At 36.2% G+C, this 14029-nt stretch overlaps 1 protein-coding gene across 1 annotated transcript in view; it reads right to left on the reverse strand.

The window, feature by feature from the left end:
- Positions 1 to 14029, reverse strand: part of Pitslre (cyclin dependent kinase 11B pitslre) — a 233911-nt gene that overhangs the window by 193179 nt on the left and 26703 nt on the right. The window contains exon 6 of the mRNA XM_090389610.1: positions 5434 to 5592. Within this exon, the coding sequence (XP_090245736.1) occupies positions 5434 to 5592 (159 nt within the window). The remainder of the gene's footprint in view (positions 1 to 5433; positions 5593 to 14029) is intronic.

Below are 14029 nucleotides of genomic sequence, written 5' to 3' on the forward strand. Positions count from 1 at the left end.
TTACCCGGAACAGAAGTTAAACTAACTGGTCTGTAATTACTCGTGTCACCCTTCGATCCCCCTTTGTGAATTGGGGATACATTTGCACATCTCTAGTCCGTGGAAAGCTCCCCTGAGTCCAAGGATGCTCTCATAATTATGGCTAAGGGTTTGCTTAGTTGCTTTGCCGCCTCCTTTAATATAACTGGATAGATCCCATCCACCCCAGATGCTTTTCTTATGTTTAACTTCAACAATTTCTCTTCCACTTTGCTCTCAGTTATTACAAAATCATTAAGTATCCTGCTACAATTTGGTGTCAGTTACATAGCTTGGAAATAAGGAATCTAGAGTGGATACAATTGTAGAGTATAAGGTGTTATGGAGATGGGAATCAAATTGAAAATGACAGTGGAATTTTCACAAAGAAATGGGGGGGGGGAACAGGGAGCATAAATATAAACTATTGTGGGGAAAGTAAAAGACTGGACAACAGGAAACTTACATTTGGTCAGTGATGTTATTGCCCAATCAAATAAACTGCCTTCCCTTCTTGGGTGGTTGAGGCTGAAAGTCTGGTAAAGCTTAAGAGAGACAAATGAATAAGTAACTTCTGGCAGTGGATAAAGTATGATAAAGGGAGAGGAATTTGTATAGATAAAATTGTCTTTGGCTGATGCAATAAAAGCCTAGGTTACTTACATGTTACAGTCTATTCCAGCAGCTCCCAAACTACTGAGATCTGTGAATCCCTACATTTTTTTTTTTTTTTTTTTAAATGAAAACCCCAAGCACGAGAGATATTAAAACTTATAATACTTAGTATCACATGTGGGTTGGAGGTTGAGAAGAGGAAAGAAGATATTTGTTGATATTAGACTTGAATTTCTGTAGATTGTAATTTTCAGGAAATACACATGAAGGAAGAATGAATAAATGAGGAAGAGGAAAAATTGGTTCTGTGAGTTTAAAGTTGGACAGTAAAAGGATGTTGACTGGTTGCTGCACATGTCGGACTGCTCTGGAACAGATAGTGGGAATTAAATAAGCCAATTCAGAAGAATAGTGCCCATGGAAGTATCCATAGAAAATGCATGCAGCAGAAACAGAATGTCCATGAAACAGGGAGTGGAGAGACTGTTAGAGATGAGCCATTAATTAACCTAACTGCTCTCTTTTTTTTTTTAATCGAATCTAGAAGCCTGAGAGAGGTAGTGGGGGCAGGGCCCCAGATCTGGGAACAATATTCCATGGGGTGGATTTGCGATTTGTACAGAGTAAGCAGCTGACTGAAAGAAAAGTAATGCTGAGAATGAAAGAGAAAACCCAGTTTTTAGATGCAGAGGAAGCAATATTAATGTGCCTATGTCAAGAGAGATTAGAAGTCAGTGTAATCCCTAATAGAGATATATGATTATGCCTAGAAATCAGAGTGTCAGCAAAGGTAAGCATAGGAGCAGAAGAATCCTTTTTGCGAGATATCAGACAGGACTGAGTTTTAGAAGGATTGAAATCAACTAAGTTACCTCTGCCCGCCACTGGAAATCATCATTTAAGGATTGATAGTGGATATTTGAGAAGTGAATATCCACTATCAATGGATATTCAACTTCCTGTTTTAGCAGGGCAAAGTTTCTCAAACTGGAAGGTGGAATGCAATGTACTATCATCAGCAAAACTATGGATAGGATTTCCAGTCAATGGAAGAAGGTCATTAATATACAAGAGGAAAAGTACTGAACTTTGAGGAACACCAGCATTAATGGCAAAGTTAGAAGACAGAGAGCCATCTTTGATCACATGCAATGAGCGATCAGAGAGAAAACATCGGATATCCAATTACAAAAAACAGATGATAAATCATAAAATGGATGCTTATTTAAAAGATCTTTATGGCAAACACAATGAAAAGCCTTTGAAACATCGACACCAACTGCTTCAGTTTCGCCAAACTGTTCCACTGAATTTGTCCACAGATGAGTAACATAAGCCAGGATATCACCAGTGGATCAACACTGACGGAATCCATACTGGCAATTGTTGATCAGATGGAAGGTTTCTAGATAGCTCAAGAGCTGGCAGTTAATTGATTTCTCCATTACTTTAGAAAGATTAGAAGTGCAATGGGATAATTGGATGGAAGGGATTTGTCACCCTTTTTGGAAACTGGCTGGATACAGGCAAATTTCCAAGCAGAAGGAAAAACACCTTTGGAATAAGAAAGTGAAAAAAGGTGACAAAGAACAGAAGTTCAGGAGCACAGGTTTTGAGAACAAGTGGAGAAATATCACAGGACCTGGAGCTTTCTTAGCATCATGATTCATCACAATCCTTCTGCCATCATTTTGATGGAAAACCACAGGAGGCACTGAATGGAGTATACTGGGAATAGTGGGAAGTCATCCCATTTTGCATTCTTGTAATGCCAAACAACACGAGGTTGATAAAGCCCATGAGAGAATGGCTCCATTGGAGAAGAGATCATCACCAAGTTGTGATCTCAGGTGCCTACAGGAACACTCACCTCGAGGGAGTACTTAGCAGGGTTGTTTATAAGAAAAAGATCAAGCATGTTGGCTGTGTGAGTGAGGTTGTCTGGTATTCTGGCAGTAAATGAACGATCTGTGTGAGGTCATTAGTAATTGCAAAAGTCTCAGCATCTCGACCAGCTGGGTCTGCGTGACTAGAAAATGGAAGCCAGCTGGAGTTGTGAACATTAAAATCGCCACGAAAAATAACCTCACTGTTAGTAAATTTGGACTGGAGAAAGTTAAGTTTCAAAGATAGGAAGTCAAAGAGTTCCAAGTGACTAGTGGAGTTGGAGAATGATAGAGGCAACAGATGATTTTGACCGAACGTGATAGAAAGACTTTAAGCCAGAGGAGATTTCAAATTACTAAGTCTCGGACAGGGAATATCAGAATGGCCATGCACAAGTACCACCTTTGAAGCCAGAATATTATACAGCGAATAATTCAGACAACTGAGATGTGCAGTGGTTGAATCAACCAATAACTGAGATTCTGTCGGAAAAAGTATACGGGGTCTGGTAGACTGTAAGTGGAAATGGACAATGTTGAAATCAGAACTGAGACCATGTATATTTGTGAAGTGAATGAGGAAGTGTTTGGTAGGTGTAGATCTTTTCACAGATAAGTTTGCTCTATTAGTTTGACAATTCAGAGTGCATTCAGCAGTAAGGAAAGATGGGGGGGGGACATGCTGTATGAAGTAATGAAATTTTTGGATATGGCGTACAAATGGTAAGAATATACCGAGCTCCTTGACATAACGTGGTCTCGACAATACCCCTGGCAGAGTAGGGAGAGCAAGATTATACACTAGCTGATCTGGAAGCCTCCTAAAAAGTTACCAATAGTTCGGTCCAGTGTATTAACTAGCAGCCAGCCTGCGAACACCATTTTAGAGCTGTACCCTCAAAATGTAAGGAAGATTGGATCTCGGCATGATGTCCATCATAACTTCAAAAGACACCGATCATACTGCATGAAGGAAGAGATGGGGAAGGGTTTACAGGAGCTTTGCTCTGGAGACTAAACATGGGTTCCACTACTTCAGGTCTACGATAAGCAAAGTGGTGGTATTGCACAGGTCGATGAGAGTCATCTACCACCTAGTATTGCCCGGTAACACAGAGGGGCGAGATTTATCCATGTGGTATGGGTATCACACCTCGACCCCTGCTTACGTTGGTTTGCACCTGGGTAATCACCCACAGTGTGCTAGGTGCCGTATTTCAAGAGTTGCACATGGGGGGTTATACCCAGGGTTTGCCTCCCACTATAGCATTTGTACCTTGTGAGGAAGTTGTAGCCACATTTGAATATTTATGGAGAACAGTCCCACCATAGTGAAGCACAAGCAGGGAATTTGGCTGTCATAGACCGACCGGACTCCACCGAAATTAGGTCCACTTGACTTGAGTCTCACCTGAATATCAGTTCCATCAGCATTTTAGACTCCCAGGTAGCAAGCACAGCTTAGCATATTTGAGAGAATGTCTACGACACTCTCAAGGACCAGCACACACACACACACACACACACACACACACACACACACACACACACACACACACACACACACACACACACACACACACACACACACGTGTGTGTGTGTAAACACATTACTTGATACCCCCTCTGAACATTTCCCAGTCTGGGAAATGTTGGTCTATACTAATACTGTAATATGTTATATTCTGCAAATAGGCAAAAAGATATCATCCTTCTGTTTAAAGATGTTGCTAAGACTTGGGGAATAATTTACTGAAAATTAGTTTATTGAAAATATATTCATTAGACACAAATTTATCAAAAATAAATTCATCGAACAAGCAATATATTGAATGACCAATTTATTGAAAGACAATGTTTTCAAATGATCAATTTATTGAAAGGTCGATGAATTGCCTCCTTGGCCTCCTGTGGCATTTATCTGCTCCCTAATATTGTCTCTAAAATTTCCTGGAATTATCCACTGTTTGTTTGATGAATTGCCTCCTGTGGCATTCATCTGCTCCCTACTATCCTGTCTGTATAAAGTTTCCTGGAAATATAGGTAAAGATGGTCTCAATGCCATTTCCCTTCCTTTTTCAAGGCTTATTTTAAACTGGTGTAAATCAGTTTAAAATAAGCCTTGAAAATTAATATTGCAATAAATGTATCTTTTGCATTCTCTTTCTTTTCATTAGCCTTCTATCCATATTATCCTGTTCATGAAGTGGTATTATTTCTTAAAGTATAAAATTAGACAATTATCAACTCGTAAGTTGTTTATCAAAAATAAATTATTTCAAAATTTTTGAATTCCAACAGATTGTTTATTTGATGAATTTGTTGAAAAAAAAGAATTTGTTTTCAACAAATTCACCTAGAATCAGTGAGACCACACTTAAAAAAAAGGACACAGGGCATCAACAGAAGGAGACCAGATTGGTGTGGAGTGCTAATCAACATCCACATGAAGGTGTTGTTGCATTGCCTGAGAACCTGGTACCTTACAGGAGACTTGATTGATATGTATAAGGCTGAAGAGATAAAATGAATGATGGACATATACTCTCACTGGAGAAAGAACAGAACTAAAGAATACAAAAGTAAAATCTTTTATCTCAATTAAAATTCATACACAAATATAAAACCAGAAAATACAAATATAAAATCTTAAGGAGTAATAAAAGGCTAGATCTTGTGATGTTTTCATTCAGATAGTATGCAATAAATCACCATAAAAAAAATTACATACCACTGTGGTTGAGAACCGAGTTTGGTCAATTTCAAAGTGGAATCGGATGGACACCTTTAGGTACCAGGAAAAATATGAATTATTGGCAATTTTTTTAGCAGATGCAGAAAAAGTCACCCCTACCTCGTGCGATTTAGGCATTTTAATATCAATAAAAATTCACCACAATCACATTTCCTTACCAGGAGAAGTATCTTGGTGAACTGAACGTTTTATTTCAACGTCATCTGCACGATCTTCAAACCTACTCTTTGTGGGAGATCGACTTCTATCCCGCCTTCTTTCTCTATCATACTCTCGATTTCGATCTTTAGGTTTCTCTCGATCACCTCTTTCTTCATCTAGTAAAATGAAAAATCATAAATCTCTTAATCGTTTCCTATTAAAGTATTCTTTGGAACATTTCTGGTACTTCTATTCCACTAACAAAAAATTAAATTTCTATACAATTATAGCCCATGATAGCACATAATATACATACACCTAATATATATATATGATATAATATATATAATGCCTAATAATATTCACCTAATTACATGAAGACCTGTTCATATATTACAAATCACTCTATCCTTACAGCTTAAATAATAGGTTTAACAGAAAAAAAATTTTCATATCATGTCTAAAAACATAGAGAATGCTAAGGGTACTAAAGAAAAGTTATAATTCAAAATATAGATAAAATTAAATTTTAAAAATGAGAACAATATGTTTCAAACAGTTAATAATTATAGGAGTGGGACAAGGATGTGACACATGTTAAATCCACACACAATATACTTCTTGGTCTTAAACATAATATACTAAAAGCATAAAGCAACACCACCACGCTACTTGAATAAAAATATTCAACTTAAACACCTTATCAAAAATATTCTAAAATTCAGAATTGGCCACCTAGTTACTTTAGATATACAAAAGAATATTGTATTATAAAATTCCAAAATAACATATCTGATGCGATTAACACAAACAAAATTATGATAAACACAATCATGCTGTTAAAGCAAACCAAAGTGGAAGCAAAACACAACTATGAACAGCTGACAGGACTGGCCATTTGTAATTACAGTGGAGCTTGGATAATTCAAAATATTGGTTTTCCAAATTATTTTTCTGCATGTTGAACCTCCCAGTCCATAAAAAAGAATTATTTAATTCAAAGTACAGATAATTTGAAATAATTTTGATGCTCCTTCAGCTTTCAATTGTCCAAGCTCTACTCCCCCACTCATTATAACCATATTCTTCCTAGCAATCTGGATATAGTAAGAGGATATGGAAATCAAAGGTACACCAACGAGCCAAACCATTATGATCAGCAAGTCGTTATGTAAATCGAAGCACTTGCAAGTGAACTACAGCATGCGCGCGGGTTGGAACATGGTATAAAAAACACCTGATACCAAGCTCTGTTAATCAGTGTTACTCTTGTGCTTCAGATGGGAAAGGCAGCGGACTTAAGCAAGTTTGACAAAGGCCAAATTGTAATGGCCAGACGACTGGGTCACAGCATATCTGAAATGGCACGGCTGGTGGGATGCTCATGGTCAGCCGTGGTTAGTACATACTGAAAGTGGTCCAAGGAGGAAAACCCATGAACTGCCGGCAAGGTGTTGGACGACCACGGCTCATCGATGCTTGAGGTGAGCGAAGACTCTCTCGGATGATACATGGCAACAGAAGGGCAACTGTGGTGCAACTAGCCAATAATTTGAATGCTGGTGACAGGAGTAATGTGTCACAACACACACAGTACATCGAACCCTGCTGAAAATGGGGCTGCATAGCATGGGCCACTCAAGTGCCCATGCTAACCACGGTTCACTGGCGATAGCGCCTACAATGGGCACACAAGCATCAAAACTGGACCTTGTGTGATTGGAAGAAGGTTGTCTGGTACGACGAATCACATTTCCTGTTGCACCATGTGGACGGCTGGGTACGCATGCGTCATTTACCTGGGGAGGTGATGGCATCTGGATGCACCGTGCGACAAAAACAAGCTGGTGGCGGCGGTGTCATGCTTTGGGATACCCTGTGTCCAGTCATCCATGTGCCAGGCACTCTGACATCTACCACCTACATAAACATCATTACTGACCAGGTACACCCATTCATGGCAGCGGTGGTGTCTTTCAGCAAGATAATGTGCCATGCCACACCGCTCAGATTGTTCAAGACGGGTTTGTGGAACATGAAGAAGACTTCCAGGTTCCAAATTCCCCAGACATCAATCTCATTGGGCATCTGTTGGAACAGCAACTCCGATCTGCGGTGTCTCAACCACGGACCTTAGAGGAGTTAAAGGATCTGCTGGTTACATGTTGATACCAGATACCACAAGACACATTTAGAAACTTTGTAACATCCATGCCTCGCCGGGACGAGCTGTTTTGGCTGCACGTGGAGGACCAACATCATATTGGGTAGGTGGTCATAATGTTTTGGTTCACTGGTGTATCATGCAAAAGGATTTAAGTTTTGGCCATCCACTAAAATCAACATAAAATGGATTATATGTGGTTTACATACAGATTTGCTACAATTTGCCTATAAAATAGCCTATATGTATAACACACCAATTGAGGCCTTCTATAACTGGATTGTAAACATCAAAAATTATATCATGGTAGCATTAACTGATAAACTTAATAACATAGGTAAAAAGTGTATAACATGAGAAGTATTAAGAATAAAATAAAGATTTACATAATAAATTTATCCCAACAAACATCAATAAAACAGCCAACAATTTTAGCGTAATATGTCAAAAATTCTACATGGATATACTACACCAATGAACTGAAGAACAGCAAAACTTATAAAGCAGTGCATACTAAACCTAATAGTGTAGTTAAAAAGCTAATGGCTATACAGAAAAAGAAAATTATTAAAAACAAAAATACAAAATTCTGATATGTCTACTGCAGCGGTTCCCAACCGGTGGTTCGCAAAAGTGTTCAAGGGGGTTCACACTAAAAATTCCGTAATAGCGTCTGCTTAGGTATATTATTTTACATAGGTATATTATTCTAAACTAGAAAATGTAACTAAAAATAAACAATAAAGTAAAATAAAATTAAATAAAAGAAAAGAATTGCCAAAGAAATAAACCACATCTTCTCCCACAATTCCTTATAATTAGTTTACTATCTTACAGTATATCATGTTAAATAAATCTGTTTTCCATACTAGATTTTTTTTCATTCTCAAAGATTATTGTTATGTATAGGTACTTTTTTTTAAAACCTGTAGTATTAGTACCATGCATGGGTTGAAGATTGAAAAGATGAAAGAAGATATGTTGACATTGGACTTTAACTTCTGTAGATTGCAATTTTCAGGAAATACTTATGAAGGAAGGTTGTTCCAGAAAACTGAAGATAAATGAGGAAGAAGAAAAATTGGTTCTGTGAGTTTGGCCTTGGGCAGTAAAAGGATGTTGACTGGTTGCGCACATGTTCAGACTGCTTTAAAAAAAAAGCGGGAATTATAGAAGCCAATTCAGAAGAACAGTGCCCATGCAAGTATCTATAGAAAAAGCATGCAACAGAAACAAAGTCTATGGAGACAGAATGTGGAGAGACTCTGTTAGAAATGAGACATTAATTAACCTAACTGCCCTCTTTTGAATGGAATCTAGAAGACTGAGAGTGGTTTTGGGGGTACTGCCCCCAGATGTGGGAACAATATTCCATGGTACGGCAGATTTGCAATTTGTATAGAGCAAACAGCTGATTGGAAGAAAAGTAACGCTGAGAACGAAAGAGAAAACCCAGTTTTTAGATGCAGAGGAAGCAGTATTTGTAATGTGCTTTATCCCAAGAGAGATTGGAAGTCCGGGTAATCACCAAGGTCTTGCCTAGATATCGGAGCATCATCGAAGATAAGCACAAGAGCAGAAGAATCCTTTTTGTGATATATAAGAGAAGACTCAGTTTTAGAAGGATTAAAATTAAGTTATCTTTGCCCCACTGGAGAATTACCTGAAGGTCAGCATTTAAGGTTTTCGCAGTGGATACTCGAGAAGTTGAGCTGTTTGAGCAGGGCAAGATTTCTCAAACTGGAAGGTGGAATGCAATTGCAATGTGCTATTGTCAGCAAAACTATGGATGGAATTTCCGGTCAATAGAAGGTCATTAATATACAAGAGGAAAAGAGTGAGAGAAAGAACTGAACCTTGGGAGAAACCAGCATTCATAGAGAAGTTAGAAGACAGAGAGCCATCTACCATCACCCACAGTGAGTGGTCAGAGAGAAAACTGGATATTCAATTACAAAGAACAGCTAGCAAACCATAGGATCCAAGCTTATTTAGAAGACATCTTTATGCCAAGCATGATCAAAGGCCATGATCAAAGGCTTGAGTTTCGCCAAACTTTCCCACTGAATTTCTCCATATACCAGAATATCCCCAGTGGAACAACACTGACGGAATCTATAATGGCAATCGTTGATCAGATAAAAGATTTACAGATACTGTAGTTTAAGAGTTGGCAGTTAATTGATTTCTCCATTACTTTGGAAAGAGTAGAAGTAATTGCAATGGGATGATAATTGGATGGAAGGGATTTGTCACCCTTTTTAGGAACTGGCTGGATATGAGCAAATTTCCAAGCAGAAAGGAAAAAAAAACCTTTGGAATAAGAAAGTGAAAAAAAGGTTGACACAAAACAGGAGTAAGTTCAGGAGCACAGGTTTTGAGATACCACCAGGACCTGGAGCTTTCTTAGCATCAGATTCATCAAAATACTTCTGACGTCCTCTTCACTGGAGACCACAGGTGGCATTGAATGGAGTGTACAGGAAATGGTTTGAGGTGATTTACCAAGATCATCAATACATGGGTTGGAATAAAAATAGGATGCTAGCAGGTCAGCTTTATCCTTGGTTGAAGTGCCAATAGAATTCATCTGGATTAGACAGAGGTGAGAACAGAGATGGGCAAAAATTGCGGCCAATAGCTTTGGCAAGAGACCAGAATGCTCAGTTACCATTTGGACAAGAAGCAAGTTTTCTACTCTTAGCCTGTTCGAAACCTGTTTGGACTAATTCGTAACTACTTTACAAAGTACAATATAAATAATACTTAATAATTTTTATTATTATGCAATATCGCTTATAAAAATGTAGTATTGGAAATATTTTATAATAAAAATTCAGAAATATTATACAATTTCAGAGAATATAGGTTAGTGGTTCGCAAGTCAAAAAAGGTTGGGAACTGCTGGTCTATTGGATACCAAAATTTCATAAAGCACTCATCGTGTGTAGATTTATTACTTCCTGTAAGGATAGCTAACATAGGAACCCAGAAATACCTAGAATAAAAATTAAAACTTATTGCCGAAAATATTACGAATGCCAAATTCATTGGCAATAACAGTAAAATATTAGAACACGTCAAAAACAATGAGACAAAATCGGTGCATACATTCAACTTCATAAACCTGTTCACCAGCATATCGCATGTGAACAGGTTTATGAAGTAATTTAGTGCCAGTTTTAAATGGCACTAAATTACTATAACAAATTTCACAACAGCAAAGGATATTGGAAAGAACTAGTTTCACTGTGTATTAGTAATAATGATATTAAATTTGGAGATAATATCTATATACAATTCACCAGTTCAAGTAATTTGGCAAATTTGTATCTGCATTATTATGAAAGAAATCTAGACCATAATGTTAAAATATTTCAACTGATAGACAACCTTATCATATTTGATTATGATAAATATGAAGAAATCACCAATGGAATGTGCCCTAGTGATTTGAAAATAGATATAATCAACAGCGTAACACACTAAATTACAACAGACTCTCGATTTTCCGGGATAGATGGTAAAAAACAAATCCCAGATAATCGATTTCCCTGTTAATCCAAAAATAAGTCCCCGACATATGTAAGAGTCTTCTCGGGACTTCTTCCTTCGTCGAGTTTTACATAACTCGGGAATGACTAGTAACATATTGCTACTATATTATTATCGACAAACCTGAATTCAGCCATTTTCATATTCTTATTAGTTTAATAGCTGATCCAAAGCGAATGCTTTCCTCCTTTCCCTGGTAGATTTACTAGTACAGCTGTCACTTATTCTCTTAGTTGGCAGTATGATAACTGTCAAAATGAAATTTTTTGTAAAGAACTTCACAAGGTTAAGGCGAACACTCACTATTATCACCCCACTCATATTTTACTAAAGCACATTTCTGGAGGTCACCAAAAAAACAATTTGCACTTTGTGTTATTGGGCTTTTCTGTTCGCGCATCTAATTATAAATTGGTAGTAAACTCAATCTTATTGTATTTGCAAAAATACTAATAGCTGAAATTCTGTGGATTTTTACGTTATTATGGTGAAATGTGTGTCTCCTTCACTGAAATCTTCAGTCATATATATGTATATATATATATATATATAAAAAAAATAAAATAAATTATTTAAAATAAAATAAATTAAAATAAAATGTAAGAATCTTCTCTTCTTTCCTATTTTTTTTTTGCTTGTTACTTCGATCTCAATTGTGCAATTTGTGCGTGCCGTGATCATCATTACTGATTGCTTATTATTATTATTTTTTTTTTTTTTTTGTTTCTTTAAATTTTACAATCCTAAAAATAAAAAAAATAAAAAAATTGAGTGAAAAAAAATTTACGTAAATAATCCGTAGTTGCATAAGTCGGGGACTTACTATATCAAAAAATGTTCAACAACCTATGTAAAAAATATGCCGATAGATAAAACTTACTACATACGCTTCGCGTGTCGAATACAATGCTTCCCTTTATTTTTTGCTTTATTATGGTGAAATGCTATTCAATTTTAAAATTTGCTATTTGATTTTAAATCTAATAGCTTCCCTTTATTTTTTACGATGTTGCGTATGGTTTCGTCACCAACCTTATAATGGTTCTTTAAAGATTTAACGAATGCACCGTTTTCAAACTTTTTAATAATTTCCAGTTTTTGTTTAACTGAAAGTGCAAAGATTTCTAAACAAAAAAATATATATTTACTATTAAAAAATTGACATCCCTGACATAAGTAACAAAACAAAATTTGTCTTTTTGCAGTGCAACAGAACACAACAATTGATGCAACATACTAAAAGAAACTAAACATTTGGTCTCTCTCTCTCTCTCTCTCTCTCTTTTTTTTTTTTTGAGTGGCGGGCATGAAGACAGCGGGGGTTGCAAGATAATAGGCACATTAATCTCCCAATGATGACTTATAAAATCCAAGGGGCTCACATCTGGTGAGTATGGGCTTGGCACTCCCAGGTCCTGAGCTGGATATCATCATTCTTCTCTTACTTGGTGATTCACTTCGACTTCTCTCTCTCTCTCTCTCTCTCTTAAGGTAACTCAGGAATTTTTTTTTTTTTTGGCTGGTGCACCATATAGCTAATAATAATAATAATAATAAATAATAATGCCACTTCTTGCACTTATTTACGACTTGCAAAATATCTGTTTATACCTATTCTAGTTATTACTTGAATTTTATGATTTTTTTTTTTTTTTTTTTTAATTTGGAGTCTTGAGGTGTTCCAGTTAATCCAATCCCAGTAAATCGAGTCTGCTGTATATGACAAAAGAGATGAATTCAGATTTAATACCATAAACCCCACAAATTGGAACGCTTAATATTTCAAAAAAGTTGGATGCTAATGTAATAAGAACACAAACATATAGGAGAATTAACATAAGCAGTAACAACATACACTTAATTAAAAGCTTGAACAGCATAAAATGGAAACTGATTAGCAATATTATTCCCCAAGGATACATAAAATACCATATGGGTATAGCCATTAAAGCTGCTATCTGTAATTACTGCAGATACAGAACTACACATTAATCTGCATTGAAAAATTTGCTACCTAACTAAATTATGTAGAATCATATTTATTGTCTGCACTAATTATTAAGGCAGTAAATAAATAAAATATATAAATGCATATCACTATGGCAGTGATAACAGATAACTTCCAAAGTCTACACTGCTGATTCACATGGGTTGAAAGGTCATAAAAGATATAAGCTATTATTCTTGACCATCTGAGCTGTTATGCCAAAGAAAGGTTATACCAGTCCAGTCAGAACAATAGCATTAATTTTAATTTTAAAATTAATGCTATTATTCTGCACTACATTACACTGCACTTACATTGCTTTCAAGATAAATTATTCGTTGTGTACCAGATCATATTATCAACAGTATATTATTTAATATATTCTAGAACTAACAGCAAGCAACAATACTATACAGATTGTGTAAGAAATAAGAAATGAGACCACAAGTCTCCTTCATAACATTTCAAAAAAGGGTGAAAACTAATACATATGAAGAAACTATACACAGCATACGCTGCTTATTGTGATCACTTGGGGACTCAACTATACTGATACAAAGCAGAAATGTGTACATAAAAATATGGAAGTTCGGAAATCCACACAAACCATTCAAAACAAATAAAATATTAAAATCAGGTATTAGAAAACTGTTAATGCTATATTGTAAAAAAGCCAGATTAGGAGTACAGATTACTTTCTTTAACAGAGTAAGAATGTCAACCATATCAACTGTACGAAGCAAAATCAGTAACTAGCCATGCAACATGTCAAAGTTCAAGAACAAATCAGGATATTATGTAACTGCTTCCAGTGTACATGCATGAATCGCAAGAGGCAAAAAAAATTATAATATAAACCAAACCACTAAAAATTGTTTTTTTTTCTATGTATTAGTATACACCTGAT

This window comes from Mastigoproctus giganteus, chromosome 2 (genome assembly GCF_048544385.1).
Source record: "Mastigoproctus giganteus isolate SK-2022 chromosome 2, ASM4854438v1, whole genome shotgun sequence".
In the NCBI taxonomy this organism is placed as follows: Eukaryota; Metazoa; Arthropoda; class Arachnida; order Uropygi; family Thelyphonidae; genus Mastigoproctus; species Mastigoproctus giganteus.